The sequence below is a fragment of the Pogonomyrmex barbatus genome, unplaced genomic scaffold (assembly GCF_055798465.1).
Source record: "Pogonomyrmex barbatus isolate J1 unplaced genomic scaffold, ASM5579846v1 scaffold8, whole genome shotgun sequence".
Lineage (NCBI taxonomy): Eukaryota > Metazoa > Arthropoda > Insecta > Hymenoptera > Formicidae > Pogonomyrmex > Pogonomyrmex barbatus.
The window spans coordinates 2094901-2121296 of NW_028297182.1; the positions used below are offsets into that span (position 1 = coordinate 2094901).

Consider the following 26396-nt stretch of genomic DNA (forward strand, 5'->3'; position numbering starts at 1 on the left):
CGACGACGCGTCAAAGAAAAAAAACTTGCTCATTGGACAAGCCTTCACCCTAAATGATTCATTCGAGATGATCATCGAGACTGTACCGTTAAGATGTTTTTAACGACCGAAAGGATCGGTCACGGCATCGAGCTTCATAGGGTCTCGGTGAATTAGCGCGAGGAGCGCGACATCGCCGCCCCGAGTAAAGAAGAAGAAAAAAAAAAAAAAAAAGAAACAAACAGAAAAGACCATCCGAACGTTTCTCTCATTGCGAGAAAACGAACCGAGACACGGTGTTGCCCGTCGCGAAAGCGTCCGCGGAAACGTCGCCATTTCCCCGGAACGCCGCGCCGTTTGTGGTTTTACCGATGGCCGGGCGAAACGATCGCGGCGGCTAGGAGATAGCTCGGCAAATAGCGCGGCTACCCTCGTTAACTCGATTTAATGGCACGTCGTTAGCAGTCGTATACCCGCGGACGCCGGGGCGCTGGTGACCATAAAAAAAGGCGGCGCACTCGGAATTTCGGGGGATACGGGGAATCGTTAACGGCGGCTCCCCCTCGGACGCGACCGCGTTGCTGGTACCTTACCGGTTCCTATAAAGGACGATAACGCCGAGAATTGCCGGCATAAAACTCCTCCATTTCGGTCCCGACATATAACTCAGTTAACTCCGATCTCCTTAATTGTTGTTGTTCGCGTGCGGCGCCGTTGCCGGGACGCTATACTTAACGGCGAGGTGGGAGGGGGGGGAGTGGGAGGCAAAAGCGTGGTACTTTAACAACGAAATTAATTGACCTCTCCTTTCCTTCTCTGATGGCGGGGGGGGGGGGGAGGAGGAGGGGTAGCTCTGCACTCGAGAAGAAAAGGAAGAACTTTAAAAAGCTTTCGCTATGAGAGAAGATTAATCGACAGGCAATTCGGTGATGTCGTAACTGGTGACGATCGATTAGTCTTTTGGGCATGATTATCAGTGACGTGAAAGCTGTTTACGCTGCGTAAATGTAATTCACCAGTGAGCTCAAAAGTTTTCTACTGGTGATGATTGAGATGATTGTATCAATCCCCGAGCCAATGCGAACTGAAGGATGATTTTGATAACAAACGGTTTGTGCTTTATCGCGCTAAATTGACACTACATCAAATGTATATCTCCACGAGATATTTAATAATGTGATTATAATAATTATTCGATTTTGAGATCTAAGATAATTTTATCAAATGAAATAATCACTTTAGGTAACGTAAATGGAAAGCGGTAAACCAAAGTTTATTAAGAGCATTATTATTCAGAAATTAGGGACAATTGTTTTACGGCCTTTGCACGTCTTATATTGATGTATATTGTACGCTGCATTGCATATCCAGATGAATTTATATGTTACAATTGACTATTTCGCATAGTCAAGACTATGCTGTAAACGGTATTTGCATCTCAATCGATGAATTCCAATCTTCATTGCGTAGCTCGTGGCGGGGTTACAGTAATTTCGGAATTGCGAGATGTAGATTCAAAGGGATGCGATCATGTAACTAGCCTTTCAAATATATCTCGTAATATTAAATTCTCTTAGTACATATATCTGTACAAAATGGCTCGTAACGTTACAAGACGTTAATATTACATGCGCGTACTTATGTCATTTTGTATCAACATAGCCAAAGTCTTTAATTCTTATTGCTCCTTGGTTCGTAATATAAATAGTTATACGGTAAATCCCATAGAAATTACGCAGATTTCAAGAAAACAAGACGGGCAAGACGAGGCCACGTATGTTCTCTCTTGCTCTAAATCATATTTTCAGCGGAGTTGGATTTTTTATTCCGTTATATATAGACGGTAAAATACGTTCGCGAGAACGAAAGAAAGAGACGGCGGATGGAAATGCGAATCTTAGATTGAAAAATCCCATCTCCCGGCGCAGTCGGCTTAAATCCCCCGTGAGCTGGCGCAAAAATTCTCCGCACTTCAAACGTATCCCAGATTAAACCCGCCGCGCAGCTTCGACGATTACACACCTAACCCGTCGCGTCGCCGGGAGACGAGGGGCGGCACCCTCGTGTCTTCGTCCTCGCCGGCGAAACGAGGCTTTCGAGGGATGAGCAGGCACGACGAGGAGACCCGGGATGCGTCCTCTCCCGCCGCCTTTCTCCCCTTCCCTCTCTCCCCAATCCTTTCCCAAACGTCACGTCGCCCCCCCCCCCTTTCCGCGGAGAAGAGGGATAGGCGACAGTTCCAATCTGGTGGTCCAATTTCGGGATCCGGATGGAAACGCACGCGCGTCCAGCGTACGCGCACGCATGCGTGCCCGACGTGGGCATTTGGTTGCTCGTTGAAGCGAGTAACGCGGCTCATTTCGTATTCCGGCAGGTATATAGTAGCCGCCGTATTCCGAACCGACGTTCGCTCGCTGGAATACTAAGAACGCTCGCGATATTGCCGATATTACCGGGGCAACGACGCTCGAGATCATCCATTCGTATCGATTCGTATCGGTGTTGTTACAAGAGAAAGTATACAAAAAAAAAAAAAGAATTGCGAGCGAAGGAAGTCTTTAGACTCCTTTGAGATCGAAGAAAGCTTAGAAATAAATCGATACGAGATATTTCCGTTCCGGAATGGAATCGCAAAGTAGCTTGTTGCGATCACTCACGCTATTTCGAATAATGTTCACAACAGGACTTTCGAACTGTTTTTACAAGAATCACAAAATTTTCGACAACCATCGTGTCCGTCGCGACGTGTCCATAACGAGCGTATTCTCAAGTTACGTAATTGTGGCGTTGAAAGCATCGATGGCTGGATCAAATTTAAACATCCCTCTCTCACTGCCGGCGTGTATACCGCACATTCGATTACCCTCGTACACGCGTGAGCACGCGTGCAAGATAAATGAGAACGTTGCAGTCGCGTCGAAGAAGCGCGCGCGCGCGCGCGCGCACACCGACCGAAGTCGATCGACCGTATTCGTGGATCCTCATGCGCGCAGACGGCACAGAGATGCATTATGAATATTCAACCGGATATACCCGGCATGGCCGCGCTCGAATCCATTATTCATTCCCGCAGCGACATCGGCCCGGGCTCGCGGCTTCCGCGCCGAAATCGAGTCGGCCGCGGGACGGACGGCGGGCGATGAAGTGCGCTCGGATTCGATGCTTTTCCCGAGATGTTTTTTTTTTCCATCTTCAAATGAATTCACTTTCCGTCCAAAACACCGACGAGACGGTTTGAACGAGTGCAAAATCGCGACGGTCTCTCCGGTAATCTTTAAATATGAAAATTTCCGAGAGAGAGAGAGAGAGAGAGAGAGAGAGAGAGAGAGAGGGAGAGAGAGAGAGAGAGAGAGAGAGAGCTTTGCGGGAACTTGCCGGTTATTTAATTTGTCTCGAACGTCGGGGATCGTAGTCGGGACAACTTATTTACTTTGAATTAAAGGAGATTATACAAACGAAAATAAAAGAGATTTAAGAGTCCCATCGCTACAAGTTTTAAGAAAATCGAGTAAGTTTTGTCAAATGAGTTTGTGAAAAGAGTGTATAGAACCCGCTCTTTCATCCAGTTCTCTTTTCTTCCTTTCTTTCTCTCTCTCTCTCTCTCTCTCTCTCTCTCTCTCTCTCTCTCTCTCTTGTTCTCTCTCGTCGAGCCTCATCGGCGCACTTTATATCCTCCTCTATCATTCGCTCCTCTGTTCGCTCTTATGGACTCGCTCAGGCCTAACCTCCTCTCTGTCGACATCCTCTTCTTCTTCTTTTACATCTCCTTTTCATTCTTTTGGTTCTTTCCTCCGAATATTCCTCGTGGTCTTGTTCGGACGCGCGAAAGAATGCGCTCCGCTCGGCCTAATAACCCCTTCGAAAGGGAGGGAGGAGGGGGGAGCTCCGCTTACGCAACAGTCTGTGGCCGGATTTTTGGGATTCCTGGCCGCGCGAAACACGCTGTGGTCTCTCACTAGCTCCTGGATTACTGGACATTTCAAACGGTCGATGGCGGAATCGTAGACCGATATCCGTTGATTTAACGACGAACGATGATGCGTGGACGGGTCTCATCCCAGACAATGAACGCTTTGAAATTCTTTGCTTTTTGCCCGTAATATTTTTTATTTATTAAATCGACTCGATATTCACATATTCCACTTTTCATTTTCGATATCAAATATCATCATTCAACAATAAAACTTTAAATTCCTATTAAAATCGCGTTAAACATCACGTATTCTCATATTATTTAATTCTCGTCAAAAATTGTTTCTTCAATGTTAAATAATTATAATAATAATAATAATAACATTGTCTATAATAATAATAATAATAATATATCTCGACTGATAAGTTTATTATTTTCGATTTACTCTCCGTCTGCGATTGACTCGCGCGAAAGATACCAAAGTTAATACAGAGAAATCGGTAGAGATGCCCAACTCTACAATTTTCTGCGCGACGGTTAATATACCGTCTGCTACCGAAACGGGGTATCAACCGACGATCGCAGCCTCTCGTAATGTCCCGCAATAATCTCAATTTACTTGGTAAGTGCAAGGGTGCCGCTCAAAGGATAGGCGCGTTCGGGCGCCTAATGAGCCTCGGATAATCGTCGCGCGCCCTTTCACGACGCAACCCTCGCTTATCACCGGGATCTCCTCGCTATCTGCGAGCGCGATCGCGAAGGGCGGCCGCGCCGATATCGGCCGCGGCTCCTCCGCTCCGCAAGTACGCGCATGTCGCGAGGAGGCGTCTGCAGATAGACAGTTATGCAGATTTGCCACGCCGGGAGATAATCGGCGAACGACGCGTTACCGATCGCGCATGTCTGGTGCGTCGTGGTCGATTCCGAATCGCGTGAGGTCTCGGAAAGAGGAGCGGAAGGAGCGCCGCCGCGCACGCGCGTCTTTGTCGCGATCTATCGTTACTTATAGTCTCTGAGTCGCGAAAGATGGGAACGTATCTCACGATAAAGGAAAAAAAAAGTTTGAAACTCTCTAGTGGCGACCAGTTTTTTTTTTTTTTTTTTTATTCATTTGTTGTAATCGACCTTTCCTTGCCACTTTAAACTCGTCGTGCGGCACGCAAGATCCGTTTGATCGCTAACTAAGTGTTTCGCTTTGTTCTAGGTAAGTTGTGACCGGGGAATCGCACTCGACCTTTGGCTTATAATTCGACGGTAGAGACTCAGAATGACGTTCAGATGCATGCCGGCCTTTCAGACCCTCGGAGGCGGTGACTGCGGCCCATCTTGGGTGAGTGCGTCGCACTTACGTAAGGACGCGGGCAGTGTTTCGCCGTAATCGCGCGGGTAAAAAACCGACGCTTACGAGCGAAATGGGCGCCTTTCTGGACGACCCTTCTTCCGCGGATTCGTGAAACACTTGGGCGCTTCGCGCTTTCGATATATTCAGCTGGACGTTCTTTGACATCTTCGTCGCCGTTACTCCCCCTCCGCCCCAACTGTCCCCCACCCCCTTATCCGCATGGCGTGCCACGCCACATGCCGACTGCACGCGATACAAAGGACTTGTGTCGACGATATTTGCGCGAGCGTTTTCGTTTTTATTCAATTAATAGTCTGTCAAGTTTTTCAAAGCGTTGCTACCGGCTTGGCGTATCGGGCCTTCATAATTTTATCGAGATTTTCTCTGAAATGCGTAGCGATATATATTTTTACGCGTCCGACGATACCAGAACGTTCCCGCTATCGGAATCCCTCTGCTCACACATCGAAACTTTTTTAATCATACCGGAAATGTAATTATTTAATTACCAACGAATAGCCGGGGTAATGGAAGCGCGCCTTTTGTATTTTTAATGACTCGCGGTTGAATTAACGATGATACGTTACAGTTCGAAAAACTGCGCTCTTTGCGCGCACAAACATTTGGTTTGTTAAAAAATCGCCACCAATTAATATCACCATAAATTCGTAATTGTACAGCAAGTGCTATTACCGTCAAAAGAACTACAGCGATGTACAGCAATTTTAACAATTCCCACGGATTGCGATGTTTTCAGGATAATATATGATTCGATTACCCTTTTGATATATAAAAGCATTACAATTGTTAATGCCGCAAAATTATTTTTTGAAACTTCTCGTGATGCACGTGATCTCGAATAACTTTAACTTAATAATAATTTCGAGATTAAGATGTTTAGTTTTTATAGAATTAACTTGAAAAATAGATAAATCATATATGTAATCGTTTCTTGTCTCAAAATTACAATTTTGGAGACATATTGTATATATATATATATAATTTTTTAAATTTTTTATTGAAATTACTAATAGATTTATTTTAAATTACTAATAGATTTCAATATCTATTGAAAGAATATTCAATGAATTTGTAAAAAACAATTACATATATTCTATCTTATTCTATTAACTTCTATTAATTTTATATTATTAATAGATTTCAATATAGAAATATTCAATGAATATTCAACGAACAATAACAAAAAATAATTTGAATAGTATTTCATAAGAAGCATTAACTAATTGAAAGTGAGGAGAACCGTTTGTATTAGTTTAGAAATACGTTTCCAGACGTGCTTATCGAGAAGTCTCCAAAATTGTGGCGGAAGAGCATGTACTTATGTACAAACTCCTGCTACAAAGTTCAGTGCGTCTAGACGTATCGATTACATTATTCTCCCGTGCGAATTCGGGCTCTCTTCGAATCCTCTCAACTGATTTATAAAGAAATAACATGGAGCTGATGTTATAACAACAACGGAAATTGCTGGAAAAGTTGTTTCGGAAACACGAAAACGGTATACTGAAGGCCGCGAAAGTGGTTAATTACAAAACCGTGTTTTAAAACAAACGCGCGACAACAACGTCTCGCGAAAATCGAGAATAGAGTTTTACACGATATAAATAACGACTACATCCACCCCTCTCGCTTTGCAAGAGTCGTATGTAACATGGATTGCGAGATTGTTGGGGAGGCACAACCTCACGAATGGCGCGCGATGATTTTGCGTTGTCGTTCTTGCGAAACAAACGCGTAGGAATCAAAATGAACGAATATCTCGCAAGACCCCCTCAACAACATTAGGAATTTCAATGGACACCGTGGACGCGAACGTATTTTTCGGTTCTCGCGGAATTGGAGGCGAAACGAAAATGGCGGAAGCCATTTACTTTGGATAATAACGCGACGCGGGCCTCCCTTTAATGCGCCTACGCGACTTCAAACTTGGTACCCACCGCGGCGGATCTGAACCTTCCTTCTTATTCTCATTCCATTGTTATTACTTTGTTCCCTTTCTCCCCTTTTTCCGAGGACAAGTAAATAACTCCTCGTCGTTTACTTACCCTACCCCCGAGTTTATAATGGGGATTATCTTATTTGTGTTGAAGTCTCGTTTTAGTCCTTGGCAAAGTCCAAGCTCGTCGACGGTAGAGACGACGTCGGGATAAGAAAAAAAGAGAGAGGAAAGGTATAAGAAAGATTCGCGCGATGTAAAAGAGAGAATAGAAAGAAACGAGGAAGTCGCCGATGGAGAGTGGCGGTGAGAGTGGAATAAACGAAGGATGGAACGACGAGAGAGAGAGAGAGAGAGAGAGAGAGAGAGAGAGAGAGAGAGAGAGAGAACACAACAAAAACTCATACTAATGCTCCGGCTTTCTGCTCCGCATTTTATTTCGGAAATAGCTTTAAGGCGGAAATCCTAGAATATTCGAGACACAAAGTGTTACAGTAAAATATTTCTTATATTGTTCATTCACGATCAGGAAAAAAATGCGACAAAAAAAACTAGCTTAAAGTATATATATATATATATATATTTTTTTTTTACCGGAATACTTTTAACATCGAAACTGAGACTTCTCGTCGAAATCGTACTTAACTCCGATCGTTGATGCAAATCGCGTATCGATACGCGTTACGCCACGTTCGGAAGATGAATTGCCGATCTGCGCGCCAGGACGTCGTGTGGACTCGCAATACAAATGATCGTTATTATATTAGTTTCATTCACCCAGCGAGGGGCTAATCAATATACCCCCCGTATGCCAATCGCTTATTACAAAACGGGCGGCACAAAAGTGCCGGTCCGAGCAGTCGCGTTTTTGACGTCTGATTTTCACAGAATGACGCGTGGGTCGTTTATTATGCGGCAAAGGAATTTTTCATTTTTTTGTTCCACGATCGGTAAACTCGCGGATTTCGTCGAGATTTCGAGCGAGCCCCTTTACACCTTTTTTCAGGATTTTTTTTTTTTTTTTTAAGGATAAATTGGTCCCTAACGATCGCGTTCGCTTCCTCCTTCGTTTCCGGTTTCCATCTCGCTCGCACGTGAGAGAGATTGTTTCGTCTGAAAACAATCATGCTGCAGTCGATTTTAATTTTCAAAGCAAACAAGACGTTATCACCCACGGCGGATCGTCCTTTCCGCTTCATTCTTTCTTCGGCTCGCGAACGTATTTAAATTGAAACGCACATTTTACGCAGGCAAGAATCTACTTCCTGAGACTTTAGAAAAGACGCTTCGCATTAGCTGCGTGCGACTTTTATCTTAATAGTGAGCATTTTTATGTTTATCCATTTATCATAACACGATGACGGTCGTTCCTCACTTAATTTTTATAAAACTTGAGTGGATGATATTTTGCTTCCAAGCTTAGCTCGAATAACGAATCTAATCTTGGCGAAAACGACAATGTTTTTATTCGATTAGCATGAGAAACGCCGAGAAATGACAACTTCAAATTATACTTTAATAGATTTCGCAATTCTCTGCCATTTTAATGATGTGTCTATCAAACAGGATACAGAATACGTTGACGTTTATTAAAAGAAAATAAGATCTTTAATATATCATTGTACATTCCAATAAATATGTTTTCTTTTAATCATATTTCTTCCGTATTATCATTGAATAATTTACAAACCTTTTATCTGATTGAGCATATACATTCCTTACTACAAACAAAAAGGATTATTATTTTTTTAAGTAAATTGTGAGTGAGTAGAGTGTGTGTGTGTGTGTGTGTGTGTGTGTGTGTGTGTGTGTGTGTCGTGTGTGTGTCGTGTGTGTGTCGTGTGTTTTGATTATTAGCTAATTTTAATAGCACATACATGTATATGCTTAATGTGATAATGAAAGGTTTGTAAACTATATATATATATATATATAATTTTACACACACACACACACACACACACACACACACACACACACACGTACATACATATATTTTTTATAGCTAAAGGATCGAATAGATCTTCTTGCTACTTAAATTGCTATTAAAATTTTATATATCTATATATACACATCTTGAAAAAGCAGTTTATTTATTTGCTCGTACTATTCTATGCACGACGAGGGATTTTCAATTACACGTACTGCGTAGGCAATAAAGAAGTAGTTAAAGAATCGAATAGAAGAAGGTACAAGAGACGGCGACGAAAGAAGTTTCGAGTCGCGTGCAAGATCGCGCTTGCAGATTGGTTCGTCAAGCGAGCAAACGCGCGCCTCGGACGTCGCGGCCTCGATGAGGCGTAACTACGCCGCATCATTCCAGCATGCTAATGAATGGCTAAGTACGGTTTCAGTGCCGCGGTACGCGGGTATCTCTAGCCAACTATTCCCCGTACGCCGCCGCCGCCGCCGCCGCCGCCGCCGCCGCCGCCGCCGCCGCCGCCGCGTCGGTCGTTTCCTCCGTAGTTTCCTCCTCGCCTTTGAGTCCATTCGCCGCGGCTCGGGCGAATCGCACGTAAAGCAGCGCGCGTCCACACCTTGCAATTACGAGATATAGGGAGGGGGGGGGTCCCACCCACTCCGCGATCCTTTCAACGTGACCGGGGCCGGCCCTGGTGTTCTCCCCCTCGAGTTTCATTATTAATTATCAGGTCGCCACTATGTTATTAGTGCACTAGGAGAATCCGACCGTCCTCCCCCTCCCCCTCCCCCGTTCCGACTCCAAACGCGACGCTTAATCCTCGCGTCGCGCCGCCACCGCCGTCGCCGCCGCCGCGTGCCTAAGTTACCGCTGACAAATACGAACGTGGCTATGTGTATGCATGTGTGCGTGCCACAATCTGCCAAAGGCAGTCTACGAATCTCGAGTGACCCGTACTCATAATTACTATTATTAATTAATCCAAGGAGCGAGAGGTTTTAAGAGCAGCGACTAAAAAGATGAAACGCTACGTCCGCCGGGATAATAGATCGTGTATAAACGACGATAAATGTTTTATCTATTGTTTGTTAGTTGGGCCGCTCATAGTTAAAGGAATTGTAGGAGTTATTGATGCGAGAGAGATCGTAATCAATATGTATTGCGAGAGAGATCGTAATCAATATGTGTTAAATTTACGAGAAGTTAAGCGGAAACTTCTTTGAAATTTAAAGTTTGAAAAATCAGCCTTGAATACTCTCAGGATTTTTTATGGTTACATTGACATTTTTACTTTAATTCTGTTTATATAAATCAAAATTTAGAAAAAAATTAGAAGAATTATTGTATTTCAAGAGCTTACAACTTTCAAAGATTAGATAAAAATGCAGAAATCTACACTGAGAAAAAAATGCTGTTGAATCATGAAACGAAGATCTTGATTATTAAAACAAGAGCATGATATACTGTTTTATTAATAATGTCATTGAATTAACAAAATTATTTCCAATTAGATTATGCTGTTGATTCAACAGCATTTTTTTCTCAGTGTAGAATCGCAGCAGAGAGAATAAAATAGACGTATACGATTTACGATGAGTGTATTAATTCCAATATATTGCTATTATTTATTATTAGTGCTCCTAGTTTAATAACACGGGATAGTGTTACCTGCATCGGATTTCTAGTCAAACAAATAATCGCAATGCTCCATGATACTTTTTAGCTTTAATCAATTAATTGTCAATCCAGTTGCGATTTACGAAATTAAAAAGAATCGATGAAACGACCGAATGAATGTTAATCGATCGATTTAATCGTTGTTAACAATTCCAGGAATAGGCACTTTTTTTTATAACAAAACGTGACGTGATGTACTATATATTTCATCTATAAATTATTTTTCCTGAGACGCGCCGCACGTTACGTAAAATTATTTTCTAGTCGATGTCACGTAGTTTTGCAATATGCGGCATAAACATTTGAACGATAATCCAATTATTTCAAATCGCGCGAGTCAATTTTTCTTATTGAAATGAATTATTAGCAGCAAGACGAGGTAGCGCAACCGCGACTTTCGCTAGTGTAAATTACACCCCGCGAATTATCGGGTTAATTAAGCGGAACACAAGTGTAACGATGCAAAATTCTTTCTGAACAGACCCACGTTGATGCGCGTTCTCACGTGTGCTCATTAATGTGTTTTTCCGCGACAAAAACGAACTACAGTACGGCAGAGCAGAGCAGAGCAGACGGGGCAGAGCGCAACGCGGACGTATACGCGGGGGAAAAGGAAAAGCCGCGGCTGGGCCCTCGTTTTCTCCTTTGGCTTTGTGAGGCGTTTGCGACCGTTTGTGTACACGCTGCCGCCTGCGACAGTGCAAGAGTCGATCTCCGACTCGTACGGCCGCGAAACAAAGCGCTCTCGCTGGCAAACGAGCCGTCCGGGACCCCGAGGGGCGGCGAGTATTTCACCAGAATTTACGTTGCATTTCACGCTGCTAATACTCCCGTGGTATAATTATAATTAGCGGGCTACGCCCTTCACACCGCCCCCTTCGAAACTTCGTTGTAGATATACCTGGCGTGTGCATCCTTCACCTTGGTTGGTATCCACTTGGACCCTCTTGTGCGCACGTTGTGTGTGTGTGTGTGTGTGTGTGTGTGTGTGTGTGTGTGTGTGTGTGTGTGTGTGTGTGTGTGTAAGTGCATGTGTACATATGGACACGCAGGCACATGACTATTAATGATATTGCCTGTATTATTAAATAACGTCAAGATGAGTGTGCTGCTCGGGGCAGTCTCGCTGCAGCTACGTTGTTTTTTTTTTTTTTTTTTTTTTTACAAATTTTCCTGCATATTTTATTATACGCTTGTATGAGATAAGCATCCGCAGATCTCAAAAAACCGAAGAAGATTTAATTATTAAAATAGCGGGAAAAAAAATCTCAAACCTCTAATCTTCATTTGGAGAAATTGAGACGTAATGTTTTATGATTGGTCCGTTATGACTCTTACGCTGAAACAACTAAAGCCTCACGCGAGAAGGCTCCGAGGAGACTGAGTTCCTGAGAAATTATCAAATTTAGAATCACGTTAAAGATTCTCGCCTAGAATCGCCGTCCTCGGTCCATAAAATCGCAAGGATCTCGTGCGGCGAAGAGATCCGGCAATAATCTAATGTGAATGTAATATGCGTTTCGGCCGTGATCTCTCGGAGAACAAAGCGCGTCAAGCTACGCGGCCGACACGCGGCCCCCGGCCGACGTTGCCGATCCAGCATTAAAGATCATAGGCAGATCCTGGTCGGTTCCGGGGGAGGAACGAGAGACAGGGAGAAAGGGGGCGAGAGGGTAAGAAGGCAAAGTCGATGCAAAGCACAACCACTGTTCGTCTCTCCACTTAACGCGGTACATCATGCGGCGTACACAGGCAGAGCTGCGCGCGGGCATGACACCAGCCAATCGCGCAGAATTACGTGGCAAGAGGGACGGAAGGGCGCGATCGTCCCTTCCTCCTCGCCCTCCCCCCTCGAGAGAGCGAGCAAGGGAAGAAAAAGAGGATGCGGGGCAGGAGAGGGGAGGGAAACACGAGGATGGAGGGAAGGAGAGAAGCCTGCGCGTGCCTCGGGGCGAAGTCTTGGGCCTCGCGTGCCCAGGCATGGCCTCGTCTCACTCTTCACGGTCTTCACGGTCAGAGGTCATCCTCGAGCACGAGCCACCTTCGGGTTCTCAACCTCCTACCTCACGAGAGTCGCCGACGCCGGGCCCTCGGATAAACCGCATTATTAACGACCGCTCTCGTGCCCCGCGCGACGCGCCCCCGCGACTCCACTCGGGGGCTCGAAATTCGCGGCGCTCGACGTTGATGAGTCCCAAGAAAACGCGCACGAGGGAGTCACGTGATATCGATACGTTTTTCAAAACTGACTGTCAAATCGCGCCAAGATCATGCAGGCTGATTTTTTTAGATAGTTTTTTGTCTTGCTATCTTCTTAATCGGTGAACCGCGTGTCGTTAGTTATTCTTGCCGTTAACGATGCGACGAATTACTTAGCCATATTTTTACAATACGATTAACAGTAAAGAAATGAATAATAAAATAAACAGTTGACTATCTTAATATTGTGATAGTCCAAAAAGAGATTATCGTCACGTCGAGGAATTTAAATTTATTAACAGGATAATCAGATGATAATTTATAAATAAATATTTAATCACAAATATATATTTATATTTATTCTGTTGCGTGAACTGTAACAGCTTCAAGCGATTAAACTTTTGTTGTACGTGACATGATTTAATTATTTACACTCACGTGTCAAAGGATGACAGATTAACGACATATGCTTGGAGTGAGTATTTTGCAAAATTGTAATTCGAAATTCGGAGGTGGAATAAAAAACTGTATATAAAGAAAAATATAAAAGAAATTGAAATTATCGATCCGTTGGCGTAATATCGTCAGATCGAAATTCGCAGGATTAATCAATTTTTTTACCTCTCCAAATCAAATATCGACGAGCAATTCCGTGTTATTGAAATCGTCGCCGGCGAAAAATGAATAACGAATCGATGGCGTATCGCAAAAAGAGTTTTCTCCGTGATTGTAATGGCAGCGAGTGCGGCGCTAAATCGAATTAACGATCGGTTGCCAGATGTGCCCCTGGCATTTTCTACCTCTTCACGTGAGAAACGGAAAACCTTTAGCTTCTGTCGCGAGCAGACGCGTGGTCGTTCGCCGCCTCGGCGGCCTTACCTCGCGAAGGTGACAGCAGACAGCTCTTCTACACGCGCGTCGTTAGCTTTTTTGCCTTGCTCACGCGCACTTGCTAATTGAGATGGATGCGGAATTTGCGTAATTACATGTTCCGAAAGGTTCGAAAAAACCACGGACGGGCCACTTTCGGGGCGCGTTCGTTCGCCGACTTGGTTTGTGCGAAAAACGGTATGGTATGAAAAACGCCATGAAACCACGAGGTTATACCCTGCCATTGGGGATATCTAGGGGATAATAGATACGATTTTATTTGCTTTGCGTGAATATCCTTTTTTTTGGTTTATCGTCGCCAAGATGATGGTTACATTTATGGGTAATTTAATTTTCAAGTGCGCATAAACGAACGATGTTTTTTTTTTTTTTTTTTTTCCCAATTTTCTCTCTTCTGAAGCATCGGAGGTGTTGTGAATTAAATAAGTCACTTTGTTTAGAGTCTCGTATACATACGGACAAATGTTTATTAAGGAATTATTTATGACTTTTGATTAAGATGACTATTGCATTTGGTTATCGCTGATAATTTCTATATTCTTTTTAAGCAAGGATTCTTTAGTAGGAATGAATATCGAGTGTCATCATTTAGCGCTAAATATATGATACCACTGCGGATTTATTATTATTATTTACGATAGAAAAGATAACGACGAGTTCGTAAATATTTTGATTATTAATTTTATCCTTCAAGAATACATAATTTCTGACAAGCAACAGTGCTGCCACACAATATCTGCTATGTATACATAATCTTTTTTTTTTTTCATCGCTTAGGCTAGCGAAGATGTGAAGTTATCGGGAGATCATAGCGATTGATAGACAGAAAGACAGAAATAATAGTAATTACGGGACGCTACAAAGCGAGGCTCTCGTGGAGAGCGCATTAAGCGGTTTCGAAAGATCCGCGCGCAACAATCATTAACAAAAGTCTTATAAGAGCCCGTTTGCGCAGGATCGAACGGCTCATTCATTTTGCTTAATAACCACAAATTATAGGTTATTGCAACTTCATGGCCTACAACTTCTATAGATTTAAGTGAGGTAATGTGGCATTCTCCGTAACCTTGACGGCATCTAACACGCGCTTCGAATTCTCGTCGGCTGATCTGCCTGAAACAACAAAATTATGAGCGTCACTTCGTCCGACGCCAATCAAACCGAACAGCTCAGATCGAAATCGACACGAGTCTGACATTTTCCTTTCACTAAATGATTTTTTTTCTTTAATTTTGTTATTTTTTTTAATTATCTGCGTTTCTTTCATAATTATGGCAAAAAATGTTTATTTATATATAAATATAAAACACGCAGAATACGTCTCAGATTATATCTTGTCGTTCTTGAATAGGTAAAAATTAAGAAAATTAGAATCATAAATATAGTTATAAATATTTTTTGAATGTACGTTGATATTTTCAAAAATATATATTTTCTTGGTCGTTTTAATACACTGAATAACATATTGAATTTAATCTAATAAATATAATGAATTGAATATATATATAATATATTGAGTTTACGGGTTATTTTAAAAATTATATTTGACATGAATTAAGACTTCCTGTGACCTTGATCTGACAGGCCCCTAATTAAAATTGCTCTGAATCCATGTAATTTAATGTCTGACTAATATAAATTTAATTCTGTTTATATTAATAAACTGAAATTATAATACTTAAAGCAGCAAAAGTTCTACCGGAAGGCATTACTATAATGTTCCACATTATCCACCATATGTAATTTTATTTTTTTTTTGTCATATATGCACACAAAGAAAATAGAAAGTTCACATTTTTTGCTACATCTACCTTTGTTTCTGCACAACTACGTTAAGTCATGTTTTTATTCTCATGCAAAAGATTTATATTATTTTGAAAACTTGTTCCAAATTATCTAAAATTGTAAGAGGAATTGGAAACATTGTATCCTAATTATATCGAATTCGAATATCAATGTTAATGTTATCATTATTTGTTAATAATAAGAAAAAGTTATTAACGAAATTACACATCAGATATGAAAAGAAAAAAAATAATAACAGATTTTGTTACATTTATTTACATTTCCTATATTTTAATCGTAATTTTTCAAGATATATTTTATTAAACAAGGCAAAGACAAGGCGAACCATGTTACTTGTATGTATAGTTGCGATTTCCTCGCGATGTCTTCCGTAATATTCGAAGTCATAGTAAGTTCTCGGAAACGATCTTAAATCATAGATCCGGTTTGAGATGACGACAAAACATTGGGAAAGCTCGAACCGGTTCTCATATGGTAGATATCCACTTCTCGTTGGAAAGTCGATTTTCTCTAGTGAGTTTCATTCTAGCTGAATATGAGGAAAGCGCAATGAACTTTAATGTAGTAGATTTGCTTTTACGAAGTCATCAAGTAGTATGAACAAAAACATTAAATGTCATCAACATAACTCGTTTTAACTAAAACGAGAAAAAAACGTAGGCACAAAATAAGAATAAGGCAACGCATGATTTGTTTAAATCATTCATTTGTGTAAAATACTTTCCTTTTCGAAATTATCACATGACATATTTAACTTCTAGCTCGTTAGGGCACATGCACTTGCTATTATCACTTCATGACATAAGTATTTAATTAATTTCAGTAATTGTTATTTTTGAATACATATATGTATATGTACTCGATGCACATTTTTTTCGCGACTGAATGACTCTTCTTTATTGTTTGCCCATCAGATAATTCAGATGAAGATAATAGAAGAACTCTATATCTTCAAATTTCTCGGAAACTTACCGGATGATTCTTAGTAGTCGGTAATAGAGTCGGTAAACGAGGTCTCTGTACAGCGTAGGAAGGTTCAACAAGAGGTAGCGTACCGATATTTCCCAGTAGATGACTCTAGTATCTGTTAAGCGCGTTAAATGTGTGTTCAAAGTGGTCCGAAGTATCATTTTTTATCGACTATAAAATGATATGTAACATGAAATGATTGACGGATCTTTCAGTTTTTGATAGTTTGACAGTTTATTACAGTTTATTATATTTACAATTTTATATATATATATATTTTGCAAAATAAATGCAAATACTTCCTTTAATCGTTGATATAATATCTTTGTAAAATAAATATGAATATGAATATTTCTTCATAAAAATGCAATTTATTCATTTACATATAAATTCTGATTAATTTAGTTTAATTTTTTTCTTTAAAATTTAAATAAAAATGATTTATTAAAAATTTTTCATATCAATTGATAATTTATAAATAAAACACATTTTTCCTAAATTAAACTTTAATGTTACAAATATATAGATTATAAAATTTGTTTCCCTATCAAATTCCAATTTTAGATTAATCTTAGATTTATTAGAAAATTTATATTTTTCCAATCACATAATATTTATAAAAAAAATAATAAAAATGATTAACAAATATATATTTCTCAATAAGATTAACTTATTTCTTTGAATTGTAAATTGTTTAATTTTTATAATTTAATTTGCTGCACATATCACAATATCGTATTTTCGTGTAAGTTTTACTTAAAGTTCTGTTACAAAAATTTATTCGAGTCGTATTGGATATAAATTATATACAACATAATGGAGTACATTGTTGGAAAAAATCTGTTGAATTTAACATAAATCGCATGTCCCAAACGGTCCACTCAAAATTTTGTATTAATTTAACATAATATAGATGTGTTAAATAGTAACATCGACACTATTAATATTTCAACAAAAAAAGAAATATTGACTCTTGATCTTAATTTGAAGTTAATTGTGTGTTACAATTAACATAATTTTTATGATAAAATAACATGTCGAGACGCGTCAAAATTCAAGACTGTGCCGAAACCACACAAAAAATAATAACAAGTCATCCCCACTCCTGTTATAGAGTAGTAAAACCAATATTTTTTTTTGTGTAAATTTTAACATATCGAATAAATACATACGAATTGTGTTATTTTAACACATTTCTTAAATCACTTTAATAATTTTACATTTTATATTTGTTAAGGTCAGTTAACATGGTAGACATGTGTTAAATATTACATTATAAATACGTAGGTTATTTAACAGAAAAATTTTAACAAGGACCGATTTTAACACAGATGCAAAATGTTTTTTGCTGTGTCACAAATCTGGCGATCAAGATCTCGAAACGCTTTTGTTGCGAGCGGCTTTTCCTTAGCGAAAACCGTAAGCGTAACAATAAATCCGATTGATTCTTGATTAAGCGCATTACACGGCCTGCGCGCTATTAGTGATCTACGATTACTGCATCGGCATCAGTAAGATGCTTTAACATGCAAATCACTCTCGTGACTATTGTGCCTCTTTGTGATCCATCGTCGTTTCTTTTATCGTTGAACGCAGATACTAATACAGATGAAGTGAGATATCAACAATTTTTATATGACCGTGCGGCAACGACGTTCGATCGGCGGAGAGAGAGAGAGAGATACATGCGAAGTTAAGAGGCAAAACATTTAATGAGGCAATTCACTGTGCATCGCGCGTCTCGCAAGACGGAACGATAAGAGCAATTATATATATATGTCGATCTTCTAGCGTCTTTCTCTTCATATATCTTCGTTCATGCGGAGTTCATTAATTACCGCGCGGGAGGTTAAGTTCTGCAATTTCTTTATCGCGACTCCTAAAGCGAGGTAGTCCCCTCCTGTCTTCAGGCTTGCAGAAGAGAAACTTTCTCAGAAAATTATGTGAACAATCCTACAGTTTGCGTACGAGGAATAAAGTCAGATCACAAGGAGTATTTAAGAATCTTGACAAAATTCTTTTTTGTGTTATTCTCACGAAACGAGAAAGATGCAGAAGTTGTAAATCCTTCCCTCGAGAGAACGAATAATTCCCTTTTCAAGCAGAAAAACGCGCGTTATTCGTGAGATAAACGACGTTGGCTTTGGGATACACCCCAACGTGTACGACACACACACACACACACACACACACACACACACACATATATATATATATATATATTTACATATGTGTAACGCACGTATATCGACGTGTACGTATATCGTACAGATTGCCCGGGCCTATCTCGGGATCCCCCGTCGCATTGTGCTCCCCATCCAGGAAGGAAACGGCTCCCACTACCTCGTATCTCACGGCGGATTCTTCGATGCGTACAATGGCCAACTCAACGTGGATTGAGTTGCACCTTACCGGCGATACCGATGCACCGAAGAATGGCCAATTGTTGGCCGCATTTGCGATGTCGTGGCCGACAGCCATTTTTCTCTGTCTCTCTCTCTCTCTCTCTCTCTCTCTCTCTCTCTCTCGCACGCTCGCTCGCTCTTTTCCCTCCCTCTCTCTGTCTCCCTTTCCCCCTAAGATTTGCAAGCACCCTCTCCTCCACACGTCTTTTTTTCCGCGCGCGTATCGAGATAAGGGCAAAGATATTTTCTACCGTTACCGCGGCGATGCTATCTCTTCATTTGATAGAGACTGCGCGCGGATCGAGGAATTTTTAATTAGCCCGGAGCACTTCGATTAAAATCTCGCGTCGCGTAATTACGATCTGATGCGACGCGACGTTACGCGGCGATATCTATGACGAATAGCAAAGTCGCATCTGTAATCTCGCGCACGCGTCGCATCTTCAAGGATGGAGAATCGTCGAGAACCGATTGTCCAGAATGCAGAATTAGAAAAGAGCTTTAAGAGCTTTAAATTAATTCGGGGAATGCTGCTCTCTCTCTCACTCGCTGCTACGTCGCTCGCACATTGAAAGTTAGAATTCGCGCTCATGAACGTGCTCATGGGATTCATTTCAGCGAACAAGAAGCTAATTTAATCGTGATGACATCCGCAAACATGAATAAATATAAATAAATTCCTTCGGACCGGAAACGAATTGGCTTGCGTGTTTTCCGCGTGCAATTTCAACTTCGTTCCGCTTTCACCGTACACTGACACATTCGGCGGGTCTTCTAAACATGAAATTCGTAATCGTTTGTTCTAGGTGCAGTCTAAGATCTAAGAATGAATGAAATTGAAGTCGATTAATCGAAACACGCCGAAACATAGCCTTCGCGCTGGCCTTCGATCTGATGGCTTATATGAAATATTTTAGTCAAATAACGTTAAATAAGTTGACTCGTGTTATCAACATGTTAAAACAAATGCACGATCGTTTCCGGCGCATTATCGAGATATCCGCGCGACGTTAAATGTTCGTGAAGAGTTCGCGTAATTTTAATTAATTTATATATCCCGGGAACGGGACGAATTGACGTTCCGCTCCTCGTCGCGTGTATAAAGAGGACGGAAAGCACAAAACTAATTTACTTAAATTTCCACCAGTTGAGAAACTTTTACGAGTCATACCAACTATCTCCAATTATAAGAACGCTTCGGGACTTACCGGGCAGGCAATACCGGCGATGGCACGTCATTATAGGAAGCACGAGAGAGGGATGCGAGATGCAATCAACGAGTGTTGATTTGCACTTAATGCCGTGACCACTGATCCTTGATGATCCCTGGCACTCGAACGCCGTAGCCCGATAATTAATCCATCCGGCTTGATGATATGAGATTTATGAACTTCATGGTGTGCTACTTGCGAAATACTCATATTACTTACAACACAGGATATCGACGCTCGGAGAATTCCATTACAAAAAGAAAATTCGCATTCCGCTCCCCCGACGATTTATTAATGATTTTAGCGAGGCTATGGTTTTTTACTTAAATCTATAATAATAAATATAATAAAACTAACGCGAGTGAAATTGCGACGTAATGTATATTTCCTGGGATTAAACGTGTGTTATAAAAAAAAATCTAACTGAATGTAGATTAATAAATATTAGAGAGCGATCTATAAAAAACATTTTATAGACGCTATTAATTTCTTAGAAATCGTTAATATTGTTTCTTGCGATTTTTACAATCACAAAGCGACAAATACAAAGCGATTATACGTTTTTTCTTTTTTCTATCTTGAAGTAGGAACTAGTCACACGAGATGGAAAAAAAAAATGAGGCGAACGTGAAATAAATTTGAATTATCTCGTTCGTGGGCATTGGCGAATTAAGTTTGCCAACGCAAGTTGAACGCTCTTTCTTTCTTGCTCCCCCCCCCTCTCTCTCTCTCTCTCTCTCTCTCTCTCGTCATGTCACTTCTGTCGTCGATCAGTGATCTTAAAAAGGAGCGCGTACAATCAAATATTTCACGATGTCAGTCGGTTAGAAAGTCCCTGCCTGTCTACCGAGCGCGGCAACTCGGTGCTCAAAAAATGTCTCTCATGCATTAATCATGCCTGCTCGCGCGATTCTCCGACGACATCCGATTTCAATGGCTACCGCGTTATGAGCGAACCGAGTTTTGTATCCAGTCAGGGGCTCAATGAGCGTCCCGCTCATAATTGCCGTGCAACGCCGCGAATGTAAAGCCCTCGAGAACCGATGCTTCTCGCCGCTCGGGCTACGGCTACAAAAGTGGTTTTGCAATCAACGAGGGGACAGCCGATGATCGGTACGCATCTGTCGACGAATGTGGACCCCGGAGTGGCGTAGTCGTCGGTTTCTCGACGAACGATATAGCATTTTCGCAACGAATATCATTGGCAACTCCGATCCGTATTCATGACCCACATAACGCTAAACGCGCCGTCTCCGAGCTCAAGGAGCATTTGCTTCGAGTAAAGTATCGCCTGAAATACGAAAAAATCAAATCAAATACACTGTACAATCTGTTTTTTAGAGTCCACTGTAATATTGAATACGCATAAATTTTTAACAACAAACTCATTAATTTGAGCATCATAATTTTCTATGTAAAATATGACGATTATAAATATATATAGTTATATGTATTTCTTTGTCTAGATCTAATTTTGTATTTTGAAAAAGTGCGAAATTGAAATATCTAAATTTGTAGAGCGAGCAAATAAATCTGATTGGACACACCGAAGGATCGCAAAAGATCGCAGTTATTTCCGTATCAGGTTACGTGGAACTTTAATTAATAATTGTCAAAGAAAATAAAAGCGATCCTCGGGCTATTCGCGACGTAATTAAATGTCACGCAAATAATTAAGCCGTTTTCATAACAACTCTTTATTCGCACTTTATTCGCTCCGAGAGTTCTGATTTCAAGGGGCTTTGTGAATATCCGTTTAATTGCAATAAAAATATGCGGTAACGAATTATTAATTGTACCGCGCTACGCTTTAGACACATAGAAAAAATGGAGTAAGGAGACATGACATGTGAGTCCATGAAACGAGACAGTATTTTTCATATCGTAATCAGTGACACATGTAAAGCGAAAGCATAGTTTCAATATAAATTCTATAAAGTTATTAAAATAATTTACGCATTTAGAAGTAACAACGTATGTAAAAATGGATATAAGCTCAGGAAAACATGAAAATTTTATTTAATTAAGAAACACGATAAAAAGAGATAGAGGAAAAAAAATGCATTCCAAATAGCCTACGATTTAACGTTCGTGAAATTGATAGAAATATTAAAATTTTATGTAAGTAGTATATTCTTTATATTTTTTTTCTATACATCCAAAGTTATATCAGTACACGTTAAGTGACTGATGTTAAGTGACTTCGCGTATCTCATCGATACGGCACTTTCCTGAGCTTGCGCTCGTTCGAAGACAAAAGCGATACCATAATTTCCCTAACCATAACGTTCCCTTTTTTCCGCTCGCCGGACGACAAACGCGTGGGGTGGCCCTAAATAGCGCCGGGAAATAATCGGTCGGGGTACACGACGGAACGGGACGGGCCCCCGGATATCTCGAAATCGCGGGGGGAGGGGGGGGGAGAGCGGTCGCGGCATACCGTTGAAATTAAAAGCCTTGAGGGAGCGAGACTCGCATGAGCACCAAACGACGTAATTTCTACTATCCCTCCTCCCCCCCCTCCCCTCCCCCTCTTCTCTCCCACACACCGTGTGCCATCGGCGGGGTGAGACCGTGATCCCGTAGTCGAGTGATGTCACGGTAAATCTCACGCGATTATCTTACGTGTCCGATTGTGCGCGACCGAGGTTAAGAATGCGACTCGATCTTGATGCACTTTCACAGAGAGCGTTTATCTTTTTCATAAGCGTTTATCGTTTTTTATAAGTCGTTAATGGTCTATATAATAATTTGTCTCCGATCTTAGAATGAGATTAGATGTTTCGTGTAGATTTTAAATAGAATAGCCAGAAACGACTGCCGTGTGAGAAGATTATGAATAATTATTTTGAGCATTTGAGATGCTCCCTATTGCCTTTTATTTTTGAGGTGTTTATTTATAATTCTCTTTATCTTTTATTTGGACATAAACAGTTATAATAATTATGCATTTTTTTTTATATATAATAAAATAATAATGTATATGAATTATACGCTATTTTATACAATTACATAATCTTTATGTACGAAACGTTACAATTTGTTGATCTTTGAATGTGATACGTAAATTTCGGCAATTCGTTTCAGCATTAAAAATCTGTACGATATATTCACATCTTTTGATACAAGGTCAAAACATTCTTTCTCAATTCTAGACTCATTGTAATCATTGTAGATATCTTTTATAGTAGGCAGGAAAAATACTTATTTATTTTTCTTGTTTAAAATATAGTGAAAATGGTATAGCAAAAAAATGACTCATTCTTGATTGCAAGACTATGAGGTTTTTTTAGTACTAAAACCGCGCTTTTGCTACTGAGGACTCATAATATTACTTCCCGATTTATGCCGGTTTGCCGTGCAAGGCAATATTCACATAATGATGCACTTCTCTCTCTCTCTCTCTCTCTCTCTCTCTCTCTCTCTCTCTCGCCTTTCAATCCTAATCTACAATTCCTGCATAATCTCGATAAAAGCAACGCAACAGGATCTTCTTGTAGGGGAATAGTATCAGCAACCGAAAGGTGATTAATAGCCAATTCAGGTTGTGATAGCGAACGTGTCATGAGCTAGCTACTTACCGTCAATTAAGGAAGAGATATATAAAAATAAGATTAAAAGAAAATGAGTCATTTTACATGGAAATATTTTTCTTTAAGAACCAAATTATTTTCGTTGCAAACACATATTATGTTTAATTCTCATTTATTAATTCATTGCACATAACATATTTTCGAAGTTTGAAGAGTATACATAAACATCCACGAAGTTAAATTATACAATTAATTTTTTTAAGAAATATTTTTACATAGTAAACAATATAGGTTACCATAAATGCGTTTAAAATCAGATTTATTTATTCAAACCTTACATATCGGTAGATTAAACTTCAATTTTGATCAAAGCTATATTATTGAAGCTAAAGTCGTCAAATTCATTAGAACTTTTCTCGGGAGCTTTTCAATCACTAGTTAAGTTTTCCGAAATTTTTATTAAGGCAAAAACCTATGTTAATTGATGTCTAATTTATTACCGATCTCCTTTTTGTGGATCTTACAAAAGATAATGGAAACAACAAAAACCCCTGATCGTCCGAAGCTACGCCATTGCTGACCGTTCTCGTCCCGCACGATCACAGGGGCAATTACCGATTATCCATTTTTCACCACGTCGTCGTGCACAATTCCTCCTTCGGCGCGCAAATGCGTCCAAGACGGACGAATGCACGACAGTCGTCAGTTCCGAACACATCGGAACACAGCGAGAATGCGCTGAAGAAAATGAGGGGCGAACATAAACGCGATGTTGCTTCGTTACTTGTTTTATAGTGCGACCGTCTGGCAGAGAGATGATTACATGTAAATCCATGTTTCACCGCTGTCTAGCACGTACCATTACCAGAATACGTCATTACACCGTTACAAAACATCTTCGAAAACATCGACGAATTGCTGTAAATAACGAAATTCACGAATTTCGGCGGGTTGACGTGTAAACGAAATGTTTAACATATCGCTGTTATCACGTTGTAAATTACTTGGGGTACAACGAGAAAAATATATTTATTCATGTGATATTTAAAGTGATATTTATTTAATTTATTTCACATTCAGGATGATGTGTAATAAACAAACTTAACGAGTCAAAGGCAATCCTAAAAAAAAATAAGGAGAAATTTAGATTATATTTATACATTTAGATTATATTATAAGCAAAGATATTTCAGTTCGCTCGCGGCGCGACTACTCCTTAAGGACGTGAGGCGTCAATGAGAACTCAATTCGACGATGATTCCGCATAGCTTTTATTAAATTTGCATGTTTAATTAGCTTAGCTCCCTGGGAAATACCTGGGTCGACAACGTTAACCGGCCGAGTCGCGGCTACTAGATTCATAAATCTTCGACGACGAGCCACCTCGAGGATCGGCGACGGTGCGCTCGAGACGGTTACGCTCGACTTTTTCGATCGGGATCTTTCTCGTTCGGTGCTTCGATGCCGTAGGTAGATGAAGAAAAAGCCGCGCGCTCTCCGGCATCTGCTCGCTTGCCCTAGATCGAGCCCTCGTACGCACTACGCGCACCGTCGCACGCAGGCACGCAGGCACGCACGTACGCGCGCGCGCGGACGCTGCAAGACGCACACGCTCGCGCCGGCACGGCGCATACACACACACACACTCACACACACGCACGCACGGCTTATGAACGGACGGATACGTGTACGAACAAGGTGCGTTGGTCACTAGGGCGTTGACCTGACGCTGGGCCGGACCAAACGAGCGCGAGTCGAGCGGAATCTCGGCGCGGGGTGGAAGAGACGGATCAGTCCCGTAGACGAGGAAGAGAGAGCGGGGGAGTGAGGGAGAGAGAGAGAGAGAGAGAGAGAGAGAGAGAGAGAGAGAGAGAGAGAGAGAGAGAGAGAGGATTGGTACGTGGGAAGAAAGAGAAAAGCCGGGATAAGTATCCGTGAAAACTTATTCGTGCGACGTCTGCGAGAGCACACGCGGAAGGGTAGCTCGGGAAAGGTGTTCGAAACGTATGAAAAATAAAAATACCGATAAACATTAGGAAATGTTTCTCACAGGGATTGTTGCGCGAGAAACGAAGGCGCGGCACGAGAAAGATAATTAATCGAGGAAGATAGCGATCGAAGCGTGCTGCACGCGGCACATTTACACGTGAAATTTTATAAATGACCGTAGCAATCGCACATGAATTTTCCCTCATCAATTTTTTGTTATAGATTGTGAATGAATATTGGAGGGGGTCTGCGTATCTTTTTTAATTATGTTTTACATAGTTTAAATATGTTTTAAATAATTGGAAAATTTTCTCTTTTCCAAATTCTGGATTAATCTGGAATAATTTGAACATTCTTAGAGATGGATACAAATTTAAAAGTCATTCGTAAACTTTCGATCAAATGATAATTTTTTTTTATTTTTTTTAAATTACAACAATCGACGATTGGCAATAACTGAATCAGCGTTTGTCGGCGGAAAACGCCGCGGTGCGCACCACCGCCATGTTTTTACCATTACGTCTTTTTTTTTTTCCAAAACCGCGACACTCGCGCGCGGTTTTGCTTTACCGCTGAAAACGGCAATCGCCTCCGCTGGATCGCG

The 26396-nt window shown here is 40.8% G+C and overlaps 1 protein-coding gene across 10 annotated transcripts in view; it reads left to right on the forward strand.

The window, feature by feature from the left end:
* TfAP-2 (transcription factor AP-2) overlaps nt 1-26396 on the forward strand; it is a 215358-nt gene that overhangs the window by 94550 nt on the left and 94412 nt on the right. For 8 of the 10 annotated variants that reach the window (XM_089084290.1, XM_089084292.1, XM_089084288.1 and 5 more), the window contains exon 3: nt 5102-5222. The exons of 1 other annotated variant lie outside the window; for it this stretch is intronic. In XM_089084290.1, coding sequence (XP_088940416.1) covers nt 5160-5222 — 63 coding nt within the window. In that variant the 5' untranslated portion in view covers nt 5102-5159. Of the gene's footprint in view, nt 1-5096; nt 5223-26396 lie in introns of all 10 variants that reach the window. One more of the 10 variants, XM_089084287.1, reaches the window with a different exon arrangement.